At 31.4% G+C, this 14,237-nt stretch overlaps 1 protein-coding gene across 1 annotated transcript; it reads left to right on the plus strand.

The window, feature by feature from the left end:
• Nucleotides 1-247: 247 nt before the first annotated feature.
• LOC114266743 (transcription factor DUO1-like) lies at nucleotides 248-5,977 on the plus strand. The gene is made up of 3 exons (XM_082867992.1): nucleotides 248-633; nucleotides 1,800-2,037; nucleotides 5,262-5,977. Exons 1-3 carry the CDS (start codon nucleotides 413-415, stop codon nucleotides 5,736-5,738), a joined length of 936 nt encoding a protein of 311 aa, XP_082724118.1. The 5' UTR covers nucleotides 248-412; the 3' UTR covers nucleotides 5,739-5,977.
• Nucleotides 5,978-14,237: the final 8,260 nt, after the last annotated feature.

Genomic DNA, 14,237 nt, shown 5'->3' on the forward strand with positions numbered 1-14,237 from the left:
CATACCTTCCAGTATACATCAATGTCATCTAAACACATAACCCTTGTCTAATCTAATTTTCTTAAAAGGCTGAGATTAGAAAATAAAATAAAAAATTAATGGGCATTTGTGTAACTTCACCTAACTATTTTGAACAGAGAAAAAATTGGAAATGTGACTGAAATATACTATTTAGTGGGTGAGTGGTGGCAGTAACCGCCTTAACCGCCACCACAACAGCACATTAGCGAGAGAGAGGGGTTGCAGACAGAATCTAAGTGAAGAAATCTGAAACATTTGGGTGAAACTAGAATTAACAAGTGAACTTTTTTGGGGTTTTTGAAATTGAAATTGAATACTGAATTGTTGATTAGTAGTAGAATTAATTAGTGGGTGTGTGTGTGTGTGTGTGAAGTAAATGAAAGATCAATGAATGGGTCGTCGTAATCGAGATGGTAAAGAAGTTTCAGTAATGGGGGTTGAAGAGATAAGGAAGGGACCATGGAAGGAAGAAGAAGATGAAGTGTTGATAAAGCATGTGAACAAGTATGGCCCAAGAGATTGGAGCTCCATTCGATCCAAAGGTCTCTTAAACCGCACTGGCAAGTCTTGTCGCCTTCGTTGGGTTAACAAACTCAGACCCAACTTGAAGAAGTATGCTTTTTCTCTCCTCTCCCTCTCTCTCTATATGTATATAGATTTATGTAGATGTATGTGTCATTTGAACAAGATTTTTGTAATGGGTTTCTCTTCAATTGATTGCTTCCATTTTATTCCTTTCTTTCTCTTTCTCTCCTATATATACATGTATATATTTACTTTACTTTCTTTTCTTTCTCTTCAATAGGCTTCTCTTCAATAGATTTTTGTTTTCTTTCTTTTCTTTCTCTTGCTCTCCTATATATACATGTATATATTTACTTTACTTGCATGCATATATATATTTTTTAGGTGTATATGTTATATGAAGAAGGGGAAGATATTTGTAATATGGGTTTCTCTTCAATTGGTCTATATTCATCTTTCTCTCTCTGGAGAACATGTGTGTGTGTGTGTGAGTATGGTGTGAATGTAATAATGCGTATATATATTCAATTCCATGGATTAGTCCATGGATTTTTCTTTTCACTGATGTTTTCTCTGTTTCCTTTCACACATAATATTTCTTTTTTCTCTTTCACCATACAAGGATTTTCTCTATCTGAAATCTCCGTTCTTTTTTGGAGAGAATATCAACAAAATAAATAAATAAGTAATTTCAAAGTGATGAAAGCACATGTGATTTATTTATTAAATTGTGCAAGTCTTATATCTCCATCATTTAAAAAATTATATTTTTTCTACTCTTCACTTTTTTGAAATTATTTTTTTTTCCATTGCATTCTTAAATTAGTTATGCTACGAATAAAGAAATCAGTATATATGAATGGATACCATTTTTGAGGAATAACAGGTCATTGTTAAATGGGGACAAAATTACACAAGGGTAAAAACTTTCACCCTTGCCTTTTGGTCTTCAATGTTAAAATAATATTTTTCCCAAGTTTTTATAGGGTTTGTTAGTGATGTTTATCCGTTCATATACATTATATGCCCAATTATGTGACTAACTTTGTTGTTTATGTACTTGTTTTTTCTAACTTTGAAATGCAAATCTCAAGATTTAATTGTGTAACTGTGAATGCATTAGGTACATGAAACAAAGATTTTGAGTACGGAAAATTTCGTGCTTTATTTATGTAATAATTGTACATGTTATATTTGATGAATGTATGTATGTATTTTATAATGTTTCTCATTCTATTATTTCTCAAAAAAAGTGGGGTGAAGTTTTCAGCAGAGGAGGAAAGGACAGTGCTAGAATTGCAGGCACAGTTTGGGAACAAATGGGCAAAAATTGCAACCTATTTGCCAGGGAGGACCGACAATGACGTCAAGAATTTTTGGAGTAGCAGGCAAAAGAGATTGGCTAGGCTTCTACAAACAGCACCACCACTGTCCAAATCAGAGAACAGGAGGAAAGTTGCTGTTCTTCATGTTGTTCCTACTAATACCGAGGTAAGAAATTTGAAATTTGACATACACATTCAAAAGCACACCTATAGGTCCTATTACAAAAAAGAAAAAGAAGAAGAAGAAGAAAAACACTTGGTTCTGAATTAACTTTTGGTAGTGATTTAATTTATTTTTTTTTAATCATATGAATTGATTTGGGTTTGGAGTTGTACATGTTAATCAACTAGGGTAGTGTTCCTTCTTAGGAAAATGGCAAATTAACAATTGACTCTCACACACACATATTCACACACACTCACAATTGTCTGTTTTATTTTATGGGTCTTACAATTGGGGACCAAAGGCCTCTTTGGTAAAGTTTATAAGCTGTTTATTTCAGTTTTTAGTTTAATTTAAGCTAAAATATTGTATTTGGTGCACCTTAAGTTAACCAGCTTATAGCTTAAATTAAGCTATTTTTCAGCTTATCTCAAAAGCTGATCAGGGGATGCTTAAATTTTTGACTTAAGCGTGCAGCTGGTGCGGGGGGCTAAAATTACTTAAATGCCCTCGTCAATACTTAAATATTAATATTAATTAATAAATAAAAAATTGTATATTTCTGAAGAAAAAGAAAAAAATCAATATTAATTGGTATTAATTATTAATAAATTCATATTGTATATTTTTATGTTAATTAAAAAATAAAAAATTATACATTTCTCAAGAAAAAGAAAAAAATCAATATTAATTGGTATTAATTATTAATAAATTAATATTGTATACTTTTGTAATGAATTAATTATTAATTGATACTAATTAATAACAATTGTTGATATTAATATTAATTGATACTAATAAAAATTAAATATTAATATTAATTTATACTAAATAATAATTTTAGTATTAATTGAGACTAATTAAGCCATTAATTGATACTAATTAATAAATTTAGTATTAATTGATACTAATTAAGCAATTGATTAATACTAATTAATTTATAATGAAAAATAATTGTGACAATAATACTTCCATTCGTTTTTAGCAAATGTATCAATTTTTATATTAATTGATACTAATTAATACTAATTATATTAACTTTTATTAATGAAAATTAAAACTGAAAAAAAATGACAAAATAATCATTTTTATATCATATAAGGGTAGAAAGAACAATTATACAGTAAAAAGCTATTTTATAGCTTATTAACCAAACACTACTCTACTGTTTAAATTCATAATCACACAGTTGTACCAAACAGGTTAACAGCTTATGTTCACAGTTATAAGCCATAATCTGTTAAGTTATAATCTATAATCACTTTTCTACAGCTCTACCAAACGGGACCAAGTGCTTTAAATAAAGGTGGGCTGATTTACTAGTCTAAGTAATTGCACAGTTCTCATTTGACTAGACACGTGTCTCACTTGCACACTATTAATTTGTAATTATTTCTGGACTTGGCATTTTACATGTTAATCATTCAAAGAAAATGGCAAAATAACACTAATAAACTCTTTTTTCTCCTGTTCCCTGTTTTAAAGCTCCCATGGGTAATGCCAATCTGAGACTCTGCTTAAAATAATCAGGCCCGACCCGGAGATTTTTGGGCTCAAAGTCAATAATTAACTAATAAGTTTTTGGGACCCTTCACAATTTTTTTTTCATTGAATGAAAAAATGAAAAAAAAAATAAAGATAAAAGACAAAAAAATTGTGTTAAAATCACAAAAAATACTTAGTATTATATTATAACAATTAATAAATGTCGCTTGATCATCACTCTTCTTGCATTTTTAGAAGCAAATAAATCAATTATACTGCATAATTTAGTTTTTTTTGCAAAATCATTTTCAATGGATAACAATGCTAATTATTTTAAATGGGCCTTTCAATTTTTTAATGGGTCAATTTATTTTAAGTTAATTTGGGTCTTCCTTAATTTTTTTTTGAATTTAAAATATACCTAATATATTACAATAAACTATAATAGGATGATTCTTTTTTTGGATCTATTTTCAATGAATAACAATATAAATTTTTTTGAATGGGCCTTTCAATTTTTTAATAGGTCAATTTAGTTTAAGTTAGTTTGAGCCTTTTTAAAAAAAAAAATTAACTTAAAATATACCTAATATATTATATTAAACCATAATAGAAGGCGGCGCATTTTTTGAGTCTATTTTGAGAGGCCCTAGGCCATGGCTTTATTGGCCCATGCTCAGGGCCAGCATTGAAAATAATGGTGGGGATGTGCTAGCTTTATTTTGGAATTACACTAATGCTAAGAACACATAATTAAAATATAGAATGGGTCACAAAAAGCGTATTTATAGGTTGAGATCTATTCTTATTGTAGACCCCTCCATAACTTGGTTTAATCCAAACCTTCAATTCATTTTCTGTAAACCATTTTGTGATCTATTCGGTAAACCATTTTGTGATCTATTCTGTGTTCCTAGCATTGTTGGGTAAACTTTGATATTTAAGCCATTTGATTGAATTTCCATGTTGGTGCATAGACCTTATTTTAGTTCCATCTCTACCCCTTCTAAATTCTGGTGATAAATAACAGAACTCTCTCTGCAGATACCCATTAATTTTATCCTATGTTTATCAGCTTGTGTTCAAAATCAAGTTAGCACCATAATGGGCTGATATATAGGAAAAAGTTTTACTCCAACCTTTTCCTGATTAATTGACCTCTTTGTAGAATAAGTAATGTTATACATAAACAGAATTCTTACTAGACTTTTCAATAGGTACAAAGGTAGTAAGAAAATCTTATAAGATATTTCATATATGTATTACATTTTCTTTGTAGAATATGTATGGATTCAGTGACCAAAAAGTTCACTGGAAATAGCATTTTCTGGCAAAGATTATCATGTATTGCAATATTGAACTAACAGGAATTGCAAGAGAAAGGCTAATGAGGAAGCTTCAAGAAAGTGTATTAATAGGAATTAAAATATTGAGAGAGAGAGAGAGCGGCTGAAAATTATGATTGCTGTTGTTGTATTATTTAGTACAATCTCATGCAGATTCGTCTGTTACTTTGAATATTTGCATTTTGTTTTAGGGAAAAAGTTAGAGATCATGAAAATTTTGTCATGAAAATGATCATGAAAAATTTATGATCCTTTGATTACCTTGATTAGTGTGTGGTGTTTCATTCTAAATGTAATCTAAGGGTCATGAAACTTTTATGATTATTTTCATGAAAGGTTTTTCATGATACCTAGCATTGCTGTTGTTTTAGAAACCACGGGTTTCCAATTTTTTAGGCACCCAAGTTCAGCTATTCATCAATGGAGGAAGAATCATCGTCAAAGTCCCGATCATGCTGCTCATCCTTGATCGACAACTCCCATACGATCAAGATGGTACCACTACCGGATCTTTTAAATCCCAACATGCTCAACTGCGACCAAAACCTTCTTCAACTCAAGTTCAACCTTGTTGATCAGAAGAATCGAATCAACGAGTCACAACCACAAGTCCCATTCCCTATAATTCCAGAACTCCAACCGGATGATCCACTCGGGTTGGGAAGCCGAGAACTCATGGACCCCACCTTTCTGGATGTGTTTGGGAATGTCGATGCTTCTGACATTGGTGACATGGCACAGCTTCCTCTCGTGTTGCCATGTGGTGGAAGGGGAGAAAATGAAAACCCTGCGACCCCGGATAGCTTCTTCAATGACTTCCCAGCAGATATATTTGATCATATGGAGCCACTGCCTAGCCCATCAGAGTGGTGATGTGTTTTGTGGATCACAAAGGTTGTTTCAACCATTCTGTCTTAGTGTTCTTAGCTACTAATTAGACAAATTGTTATTGTTTTTAAGATTCTTTCTTTTGGATCTAAAGTTGATTGTATGCCTATTCTATCTCTGATAAACTATAGTGTAAGATTGTTGCCTCATGGATTGGCATATGAAATAGTTCACTGTAAATTTCAACCATGACATTCTCATATCAACAAATTGGTCACAAAGCATTCCATTACCAATCAAAACCATTTATATCAATGTATGATTTAACTATATTTTTCTACTTATTATGGCTTTATAAATTTGAACATTTGTCTTCTTTTCTGTACACGAATTTTAATTGTCATTGTGGGAGTGATATCCTCACTACTCGTTCTTGTATTTGCATAGTACGTCTTAATAATAAAAATTAGTGAAAAATAGTGAAAAAAAAAAGAAATGAGAATATTTCTATTGCCACTGATGATTGGGAGAGTTAAATGTATCTTAGTTTAAAGAAGATCAAAACAAATTTTAGCATAATATGATAATGTCTCTCCTCTTATCAGAAGAGCTTCAAAATTCAAACTCATAACATTTTTAATCTTTTAAATTTTTGATAAATATATATATATATATATATATATATTTTTGTATGGACTGTTATTTGGAAGAAAGAATAAATCCAAATATATGCCCATATATTAAATGCAAATTACAAAAATAACTATAAAAATTATTTACAAAATTTCATTATATTAGATACAAGGTAAATTACACTGACCTTCGCTCATGTTTATAACAATAATGGATAACTCCCTCAAGTTTTTGAAATGACAGTTACCTCCTCTTTGCTTTGCAGTAGTATTTCAGTTATCTCCCCTGCTACTTTTCTGTCAATAAAAAAGAAAAATTAGAATTATTACTACATAATTTTTAGGATAAATTACACCAACCTCCCCTGAGGCTTAAAACATTGCATATATCTGCGTTAGATTCTTAAAAGGGCATATAACATCAGTGATCCTTATATTTTGCTCATTGTATTATTTTAGTTTCTATGCTTTCAATCGACAATTTATTTTAAATTTTGTGTCAATTTAGTTTAATTGATAATGCATATGTGTTTTTGACTAAAAATAATTACTAAATTGGTCGAGATTAACTCACTAAGGTTAGTAAATTTAAAATTTTACTCAAAAAAATATAACATATGCCACTTATATGTATATTTTTTTATAAAAAATACTAAGAGTTGTAATCAATTAGATCAAATTGAAACAAAATCATAAATTCAAGGTCAAAATCGAGTCAATTAAAATTATAGACTAAAACGATACAAGGACCAAAATACAAGAACTACTGTCGCAATTTGCCCTTCTTAAAATGACAATTACCTCCCCTCAGTTGTCCTATATTAAGATGGTGTTAGCTTTTTAGTTGATTTTACCATTTTACCTTAGTTGATTTTTAAAATCACTAAACTAATATTTTGATGTCCAAATGAGCTAATGAATTCGAAAATAATTATATTATCAAAATTTGCAAAGGCTACCCTTAATTGGTTTATTATGTGATTCACATATTGAATATATAACTTTTGATAAACAGTATGAAGAAAAGACCCGTTACTTTTTCACTTTTTAAAGAAAAATACTAAATAAATTGTGTTCATAAAAAACAAAATCAATTTTTGTTGTGCTTAGAAAATAGAAAATAATAATAATAAAACAAGTTTGATTTTTTTCAAAAATACTAGCATCATTAATTTTGGAATGTAGTTAGAGGACTTATATTTTTTAGTATTGTAAACTTGATATCTATTTATTAAAATGGATGAAGGGTAAAGTGAGAATTTTAAAAGAGATCATCAATTCCAATACTTTTTGTTGGTAGAAAAGTAGCATGGGGAGGTAACTAAAATACTGTTGCAAACCAGAAAGGACGTAATTGTTATTTCAAAAACTTGAGGGGCGGTATCTATAATTAATATAAACTTGAGGGAGGTTAGTGTGATTTACCCTAAATACAAAGATATTTAGTAATTATTTGGCATGCACTAAAAAAATGCACATTTTTTTTTTTGTATATATATACTTATTTGGGTCACATCAAATCAACATATTCTCTCTATTTTTCTATCCACTTTCTCTACTTTTCTACACATTTTTTTTATTATAAAAAGTCAAAAAATACACTTATTTTGAACATCCCAAACCACCCCTTAGTCTTACATATATTTATTAATATGGACCCACTGTCTTGTGTGCAATGATCACTTTTTTTTCCGATTTTATGTAGTATTTTACTCGAAAGAATAATAATTCAAAAACTATAGTTATGTATTTAAAATTTTACATAAATATGACATAGTCAGAAATTTCATTCAGCAGGTTCATTTAGCAAAACATTATCAATTTCATTATATCATCTTTTTAGTTCTATATACAACCAAACAACATTAACATTCACATAATACTTTACATGAAAATTCCTGAATTTCTTATATATCCAATTATACTGACAAAAGTAATCAAAACTAAGTCAATTTACAAGTACAACAAAATATTGGGATATCCAAAATAGTGAGACTGAGTTTTTTTTTATTATTATTTATTTTAGGTTCAATGGATTCAATAGGTAAATAGTTAACAATTTTAGTTAAAAATTATATTTACTTTAATTTTTTTTTCTTCAAAAATGCTTCAGGGCTCGAATGTGTTGGCTCAAATGGCCCGAAAGCGTGGGCTCACGCGCCATAACACTCCTATCTCGCTCTCTCTCCTCTTTCAGTGTTATACCCAACTCTCTCTCTCTCTCTATAGTTCTGTTCCTCATCGTTCTTCTGAATCATCTCTTCTTCCGGTTTATTTTCGAATCAATCGCGCTTATCACCTCCTATCTTTCAGTGTTATACCCAACTCTATCTCTCTCAATTGCTCTGTTTCTCATCGTTCTTCCGAATCATCTCCTCTTCTGGTTCATTTCCGAGTCATTCGAGCCTATCACCTCCTCTTTCCTCCCAAACGACGTCAGAAAGTTGTACTGTGGAAAGGACTATCAGCGAGCTCGGTGGAGATTCTGAACACTCCTCTCAGAAGGTTACCCTCACACTCAAATCTCAGGTAAACTCTAGATGACAAAACTAGGGTTAGGGTTTTGTATTTTGTCCCAATAATTTCAGTTAACCTGTGTATCACAAAATTAGGTTTCATCACAATTTTAGTTAAATTTTTCCCAATTTCTTGCAACTGCTGAATTGTGTGATCTGCTGTCTGTGGATTGTGGTTGTTCTGGAATCAGACCCTATGTTAAATATCTTCCATTGTTGGCTCTTGCATTCCAATTGTTTGATGAAAATCCACATAGAAAAAATATGGCTAATTTTATATGCTGAATTCAAATGTGATGTGTGGAATTTTTATTTTTTATTTTTTGGTTATATTGGAATCAGACTCTTTGTGCTAATATATTTGTATTTACAAGGTTTCTGCCTGCGTTCTAGTTTGCAAAAGAAAATTTAAATTTTTGTTCTTTCAACTAATAACTTTGTTAATAAATAGTTATTTATTCCACTCGTCTATCTACATTTTTATAAATGTCAATGGAAAAATATGCAGAAAATGTTTGTTATTAGATGAATTTGATATGCAGGATATGCAGAAAATGTTTGTTCTTTGCCTTCTGCTTAAAGAAAATGTATGTTCCATGTGCAGAAAATGTTCTTTGTATGTTCTTGAATTAGATGAATTTGTATGTTCTTTGCCTTATGGTTGAAGAAAACGTTTGATTTACTAGCTTGATATGCAGGATTCAACAGACTGTGGAATTTGATGAATTTCACTTTATGATTTACACCATGTGCAGTTTATCCTTTGATATATGGAAATGAGCACACAAACCCTTATGGTTTGTGATTGCTAAACATAAAATTTGAATTTTGAATGTATAAGACACTTGTTCGGTGAATATCATAGAGCATTGAAGACATGAAATATGGAAACATGGTTTGAAGATGCATCTGTCTTTAATATTTGAATATTTTGAATTTTGTTTACGCAGATTAAAAATGGCTTTTTCTTCTATTAACAACAACAATATTAGATTAAAACCAAGAATGTGTGATTGTGGAAAAACAGCTGCAATGTATATTGTACAAATCAATGAGAATGGAAATCAAGGGCGTCTCTTTTTTGTTTGCCTATCCAAATATGTAAGTATGTGTTATGAAATTAAACTTGTAGTCTTTCAGAAATTATTTGTGCAAATTAAATAATTGATTGTCATGCATTGTAGAGTAACAAAGAACACTGCAATTACTTCAAGTTTACAAACGATGATGATGGGAATGTTACCTCGACAACCTATTCCAATAGTGGACCTCGTAAAGCTATCCAAACAGAAGAATTGAATGATGTCAGGGCAAGGCTTTTTGAGATGGAAAATGAAATACATGACCATGGTAGAAGGCTTCAAAGGATGGACAACAATTTCAAGGCTATGATTTATGTAATTGTAGTCTGTATTGTTTTGTACTTTATTATGTAAGAATTTCAATGCTTGACTGTTAGTTTTTGGAAAATTTGATGAATGTAATTATGGATGTAATGGACATGTTGAATGTTAGGAGTTTGATTGAATGTGATGTTGTAATTTAATTACGGATGTAATGGTGGACATGTTGAATGTTAAGAGTTTAATTGAATGTCATGTAATTTAATTATGGATTTAATGTACTGTTTGAATTAACTCATTTATGGATATATTGTGATGTTTGAATTAAGTCATTTAAGAGACTCCAAATCTATTTTGTTCAAAAGTCGAACAAATTTTGAATTACTAAAACAGGCAGCACTACTGCATAGATATAGCAACAACAAAATGAGACATTCTATATCACAGCCACAACTAAGATACCAGGCAACATGAGACACAGCCACAACTAAGACCCCAGAATAGCATGAACCATTCTATATCACAACAAACACCACACCAGCAAAACAGCTAGAGCAGCAACAATATAAATCATAGCAAGCTCAAGCTAAATCAAACTATGGAAACTATAGTTCATTTACCATGGGGAGGTTGAACAGATTCAGCAAACTGTGGAAAAAAAATTAGTACAAACACAATGGCAAATGAACAACCTAACTGTGAAGGCTCACAAACATTATTCAGCATCTTAGCAGAAGTAAAAGTTGAATTTTATAGTTAATCCTCAATCTGTCCCATTCAACATCATTCATAGTTAATCATCAATATCATTCATAGTCAACCATCAATCTACCCTATTCAACATCATTCATAGTTAATCATCAATCTGCCCCATTCAATATCATTCATAGTTAATCATCAATATCATACATAGTTAACCATCAGTCTGTCCCATTCAACATCATTTATAGTTAATCATCAGTCTGTCCCATTCAACATCATTTAATATCATTCATAGTTAATCATCAATCTGCCCCATTTAATTTTATAGTTAAACATCATTCATAGTATTCTACAAACAAACTTATCTTAGGAGCATTCCACAAAAAAAAAAGAAAAAAAAAAGGACTAAAAGTACAAAAAAAATAAAAAAAAATACAAAGTACTAATGTGAAACTAAAAAAAAATGGGACATTTGGAGTTGCATCTACATTCAAGTCAACAAAATTTGAAACGATTGTCGAACTTTGACTGCTAATGTTGTTCATCATTCCTGATTGAGTATGAGATGTGCCTCCAATATTGTCCACCGTTTGCATTGGCCTAAATCGTGCCTATTTAATAAACAAGTACACTTTACAAATATTGTCCAGAAACATATATATAAATTAAAACAAGAACAAATATTTTACTTCAGACATTGAACACATATTGGTACATACATACTCTATTGCGTGCCATCCATGCAAGGAAAATAGTAAGGTGCAGTTTGCGTCGTCTTATGATTATAGTAACACAATTTCATTATACATTTCAGACATTAAAATAAAAAACAACCAACAACATAAAAATTCAAATACATACCGAATCATGATAAGTATTGTATTGCATATCATCTGTAGAAAGAAAATTTAACTTCCGAGCTGAAATTGAGGGACCGTACATCCCAATAGTAAGACACATACACATTGGTGAATAATTTATCTTCAAAACATTCAGCAAATTCCATATGACACAAAAGAAAAGGACTTACCTGTGTTTTTGGAGGCCTTTTACTCTTTCCCTTCAACCGATTCACTATTTCATCCACTTTGCTAACCTTTCGTTTCGTATATGGACGACATTTTTAGTGAGCAAGCATAGGACTAAGCATCTTGTGAGACATACTTGCTTTTGTAGTACTACGAGCAGACGGACTTTTTGACGAACTATGAAAAGTTGGTGCATTACTAGTAGAAGGTGGCACATGACTCGCACTACCTGATTGATCTTTTCTCACTCTATCCTTTATTTCTATCAACCCAAGATCAAGCACTTCGTGTTTACCATTATCATTAGCAGCAATTTCTAGGATTTCATCCAACATCTTGTGGTATTTATCATGCAACTTTGCATTAACAACAACCCCGACTTTAGTGCATGTGGTTAGAATGCATGTGTAACCTCTTTCGATATCTTTTATCCATCTTGATACAATGTATTTATCTAGAACCTGATATATGCACCGCTCAAGTAGCACAGTAATTGCATGGGCACACATAATGCCCCTAAACTCAAACCACCAACACATACATTGCATTTCACATTCACTTGCATTAAAGTATACAACAAATTCCACTGTCTTCATTTTCTCACAGACAAGAACAGCCTCATTGGCATGATAAGTACAAATTGCTCCCTCTTCTTTCACAAGCTTCGCATGACAATACAATAGTCGCTCCAATTCTACTTGCATTTCTTTAAATTTTGTATTCGTGTAGGCTGTACAAAATTGCTTCTCAAACTCATATATCATTAGGCAATCATACAATTTGTTTCGAGATTTAAAGTCTGCTTTCATCTCTTTCTCGACCTTACTTCTCAAGGCATTATCATATTGTTCAACAAATTGCTTTAAAGTTGTCTTTGAGTTCATGTATCCATCAACAAATGCATTCATACAATCACTTCGTTGTGTAGTTGGCATGCCAACCCAAAAAACGTCTTTTACATAGGCAAGAATCCACCTATGTCACTCACTGTATAATACCCCCAACCATTCATTATCATCCAAATTGAACTTTGCAATCATCGCTTGCTATTCTTCATCAAATTCATCTTTTGTAAAAGAAACATAAACTGTATTTTGCAAAGTAAACTTTATCGATTCATATTGGGCATATCCTCTCAATTTCTCCGTAATTTTCTTCATTATATGCCATAAGCACCAATGATGTCAAGCTTGTGGAAAGACAACTTCAATGACATTTTGCATAGCTCTGCACTAGTTCGTTATTATAGCTTTTGGAGGAGCGTCTAACATGCAACTTAACCATTCTTTGCATAGCCACACAAATGTTTTAGTGTTCTCATTAGATAACAGCCCACAACCAAGCAAAATTGGCTGCCCATGGTGATTAACTCCTACAAAAGGAGCAAATCGCATATCATATTTGTTTGTGAGATAGGTTGTGTCAAATGAAACCACATCCCCAAATGCTTTATAAGCTGCCCTACTCCTTATATCCGCCCAAAACAAGTTTCGCATGTGACCATCTTCATCGAGGTCAATTGCAGAATAGAAGTTTGAATTTTGTTGTTACATCTTATGAAAATAAAGTACAACTGATTCGACTTCTCCTAACCCAATCCTCAATCTTCTCATACTTTCAATGTGATTCCTTGCATCTCGTTCATCAAATGTTAATGCCTCATACCCCCCTGCTTCAACAACTATAGAATGAAAATTCCTAATCACCCATATCCCTACTTTATTGTTTATTTCTAGTCTTCTCTTTACAGGAGTAAGAATTCTCTTATTTATTGCAAAATGCCGTGAGTCACTAGGAATCAAGTCATATGTATGTTCAAGCACAACGGTGGTTAACTTAAATCTTCTATCCTTTTATAGAGTCACTCTAACCTTTGCTTTACATTCAATAAATGATGACAAAGATGGTTCGAGAGGATGTACTTCTGATTGTTTTGTTCTCTTGCGTGCCCGAGTACATTCAATTCCAAAGTGTTTTACTTCCCCATCTTGTCCAATATTTTGTGTTCTATAAGCTACAGCAAATTCGAGGTGTTTCGTATGTTTTGCATAAAACGAATATACTTCTTGCTTTGAGCTAAAACACATTCCCTTCTTAAGTTGTTCAACTTTACCAATCTCATTTAATGATGGATTGTTCTTTGCTTCTTCAACTTCCTCAGTCCCATTTAATGAAGGATTGTTTGAATCAATGTCCATTGAAGCATGTAGCTTGAAACCAAAATTCAAACAACATAACCAGTAACCACACAGGAAATAAAGTGTAAGTGCATGTAGTGAGATGATAATCTTACGCAAATCACATGCAACTTGGGTGATTTTTC

Source organism: Camellia sinensis, chromosome 5 (genome assembly GCF_055761805.1).
Source record: "Camellia sinensis isolate YWXY chromosome 5, ASM5576180v1, whole genome shotgun sequence".
NCBI classification, from domain to species: domain Eukaryota; kingdom Viridiplantae; phylum Streptophyta; class Magnoliopsida; order Ericales; family Theaceae; genus Camellia; species Camellia sinensis.

Excerpts from the sequence above, each read along its gene's own strand:
- LOC114266743 (XM_082867992.1), top strand. The coding sequence starts at position 413 with ATGGGTCGTCGTAATCGAGATGGTAAAGAAGTTTCAGTAATGGGGGTT. Across the intron at positions 634-1,799 it reads CTCAGACCCAACTTGAAGAA|TGGGGTGAAGTTTTCAGCAG; the intron begins GTATGCTTTTTC and ends TCTCAAAAAAAG. Across the intron at positions 2,038-5,261 it reads TTGTTCCTACTAATACCGAG|GCACCCAAGTTCAGCTATTC; the intron begins GTAAGAAATTTG and ends CCAATTTTTTAG.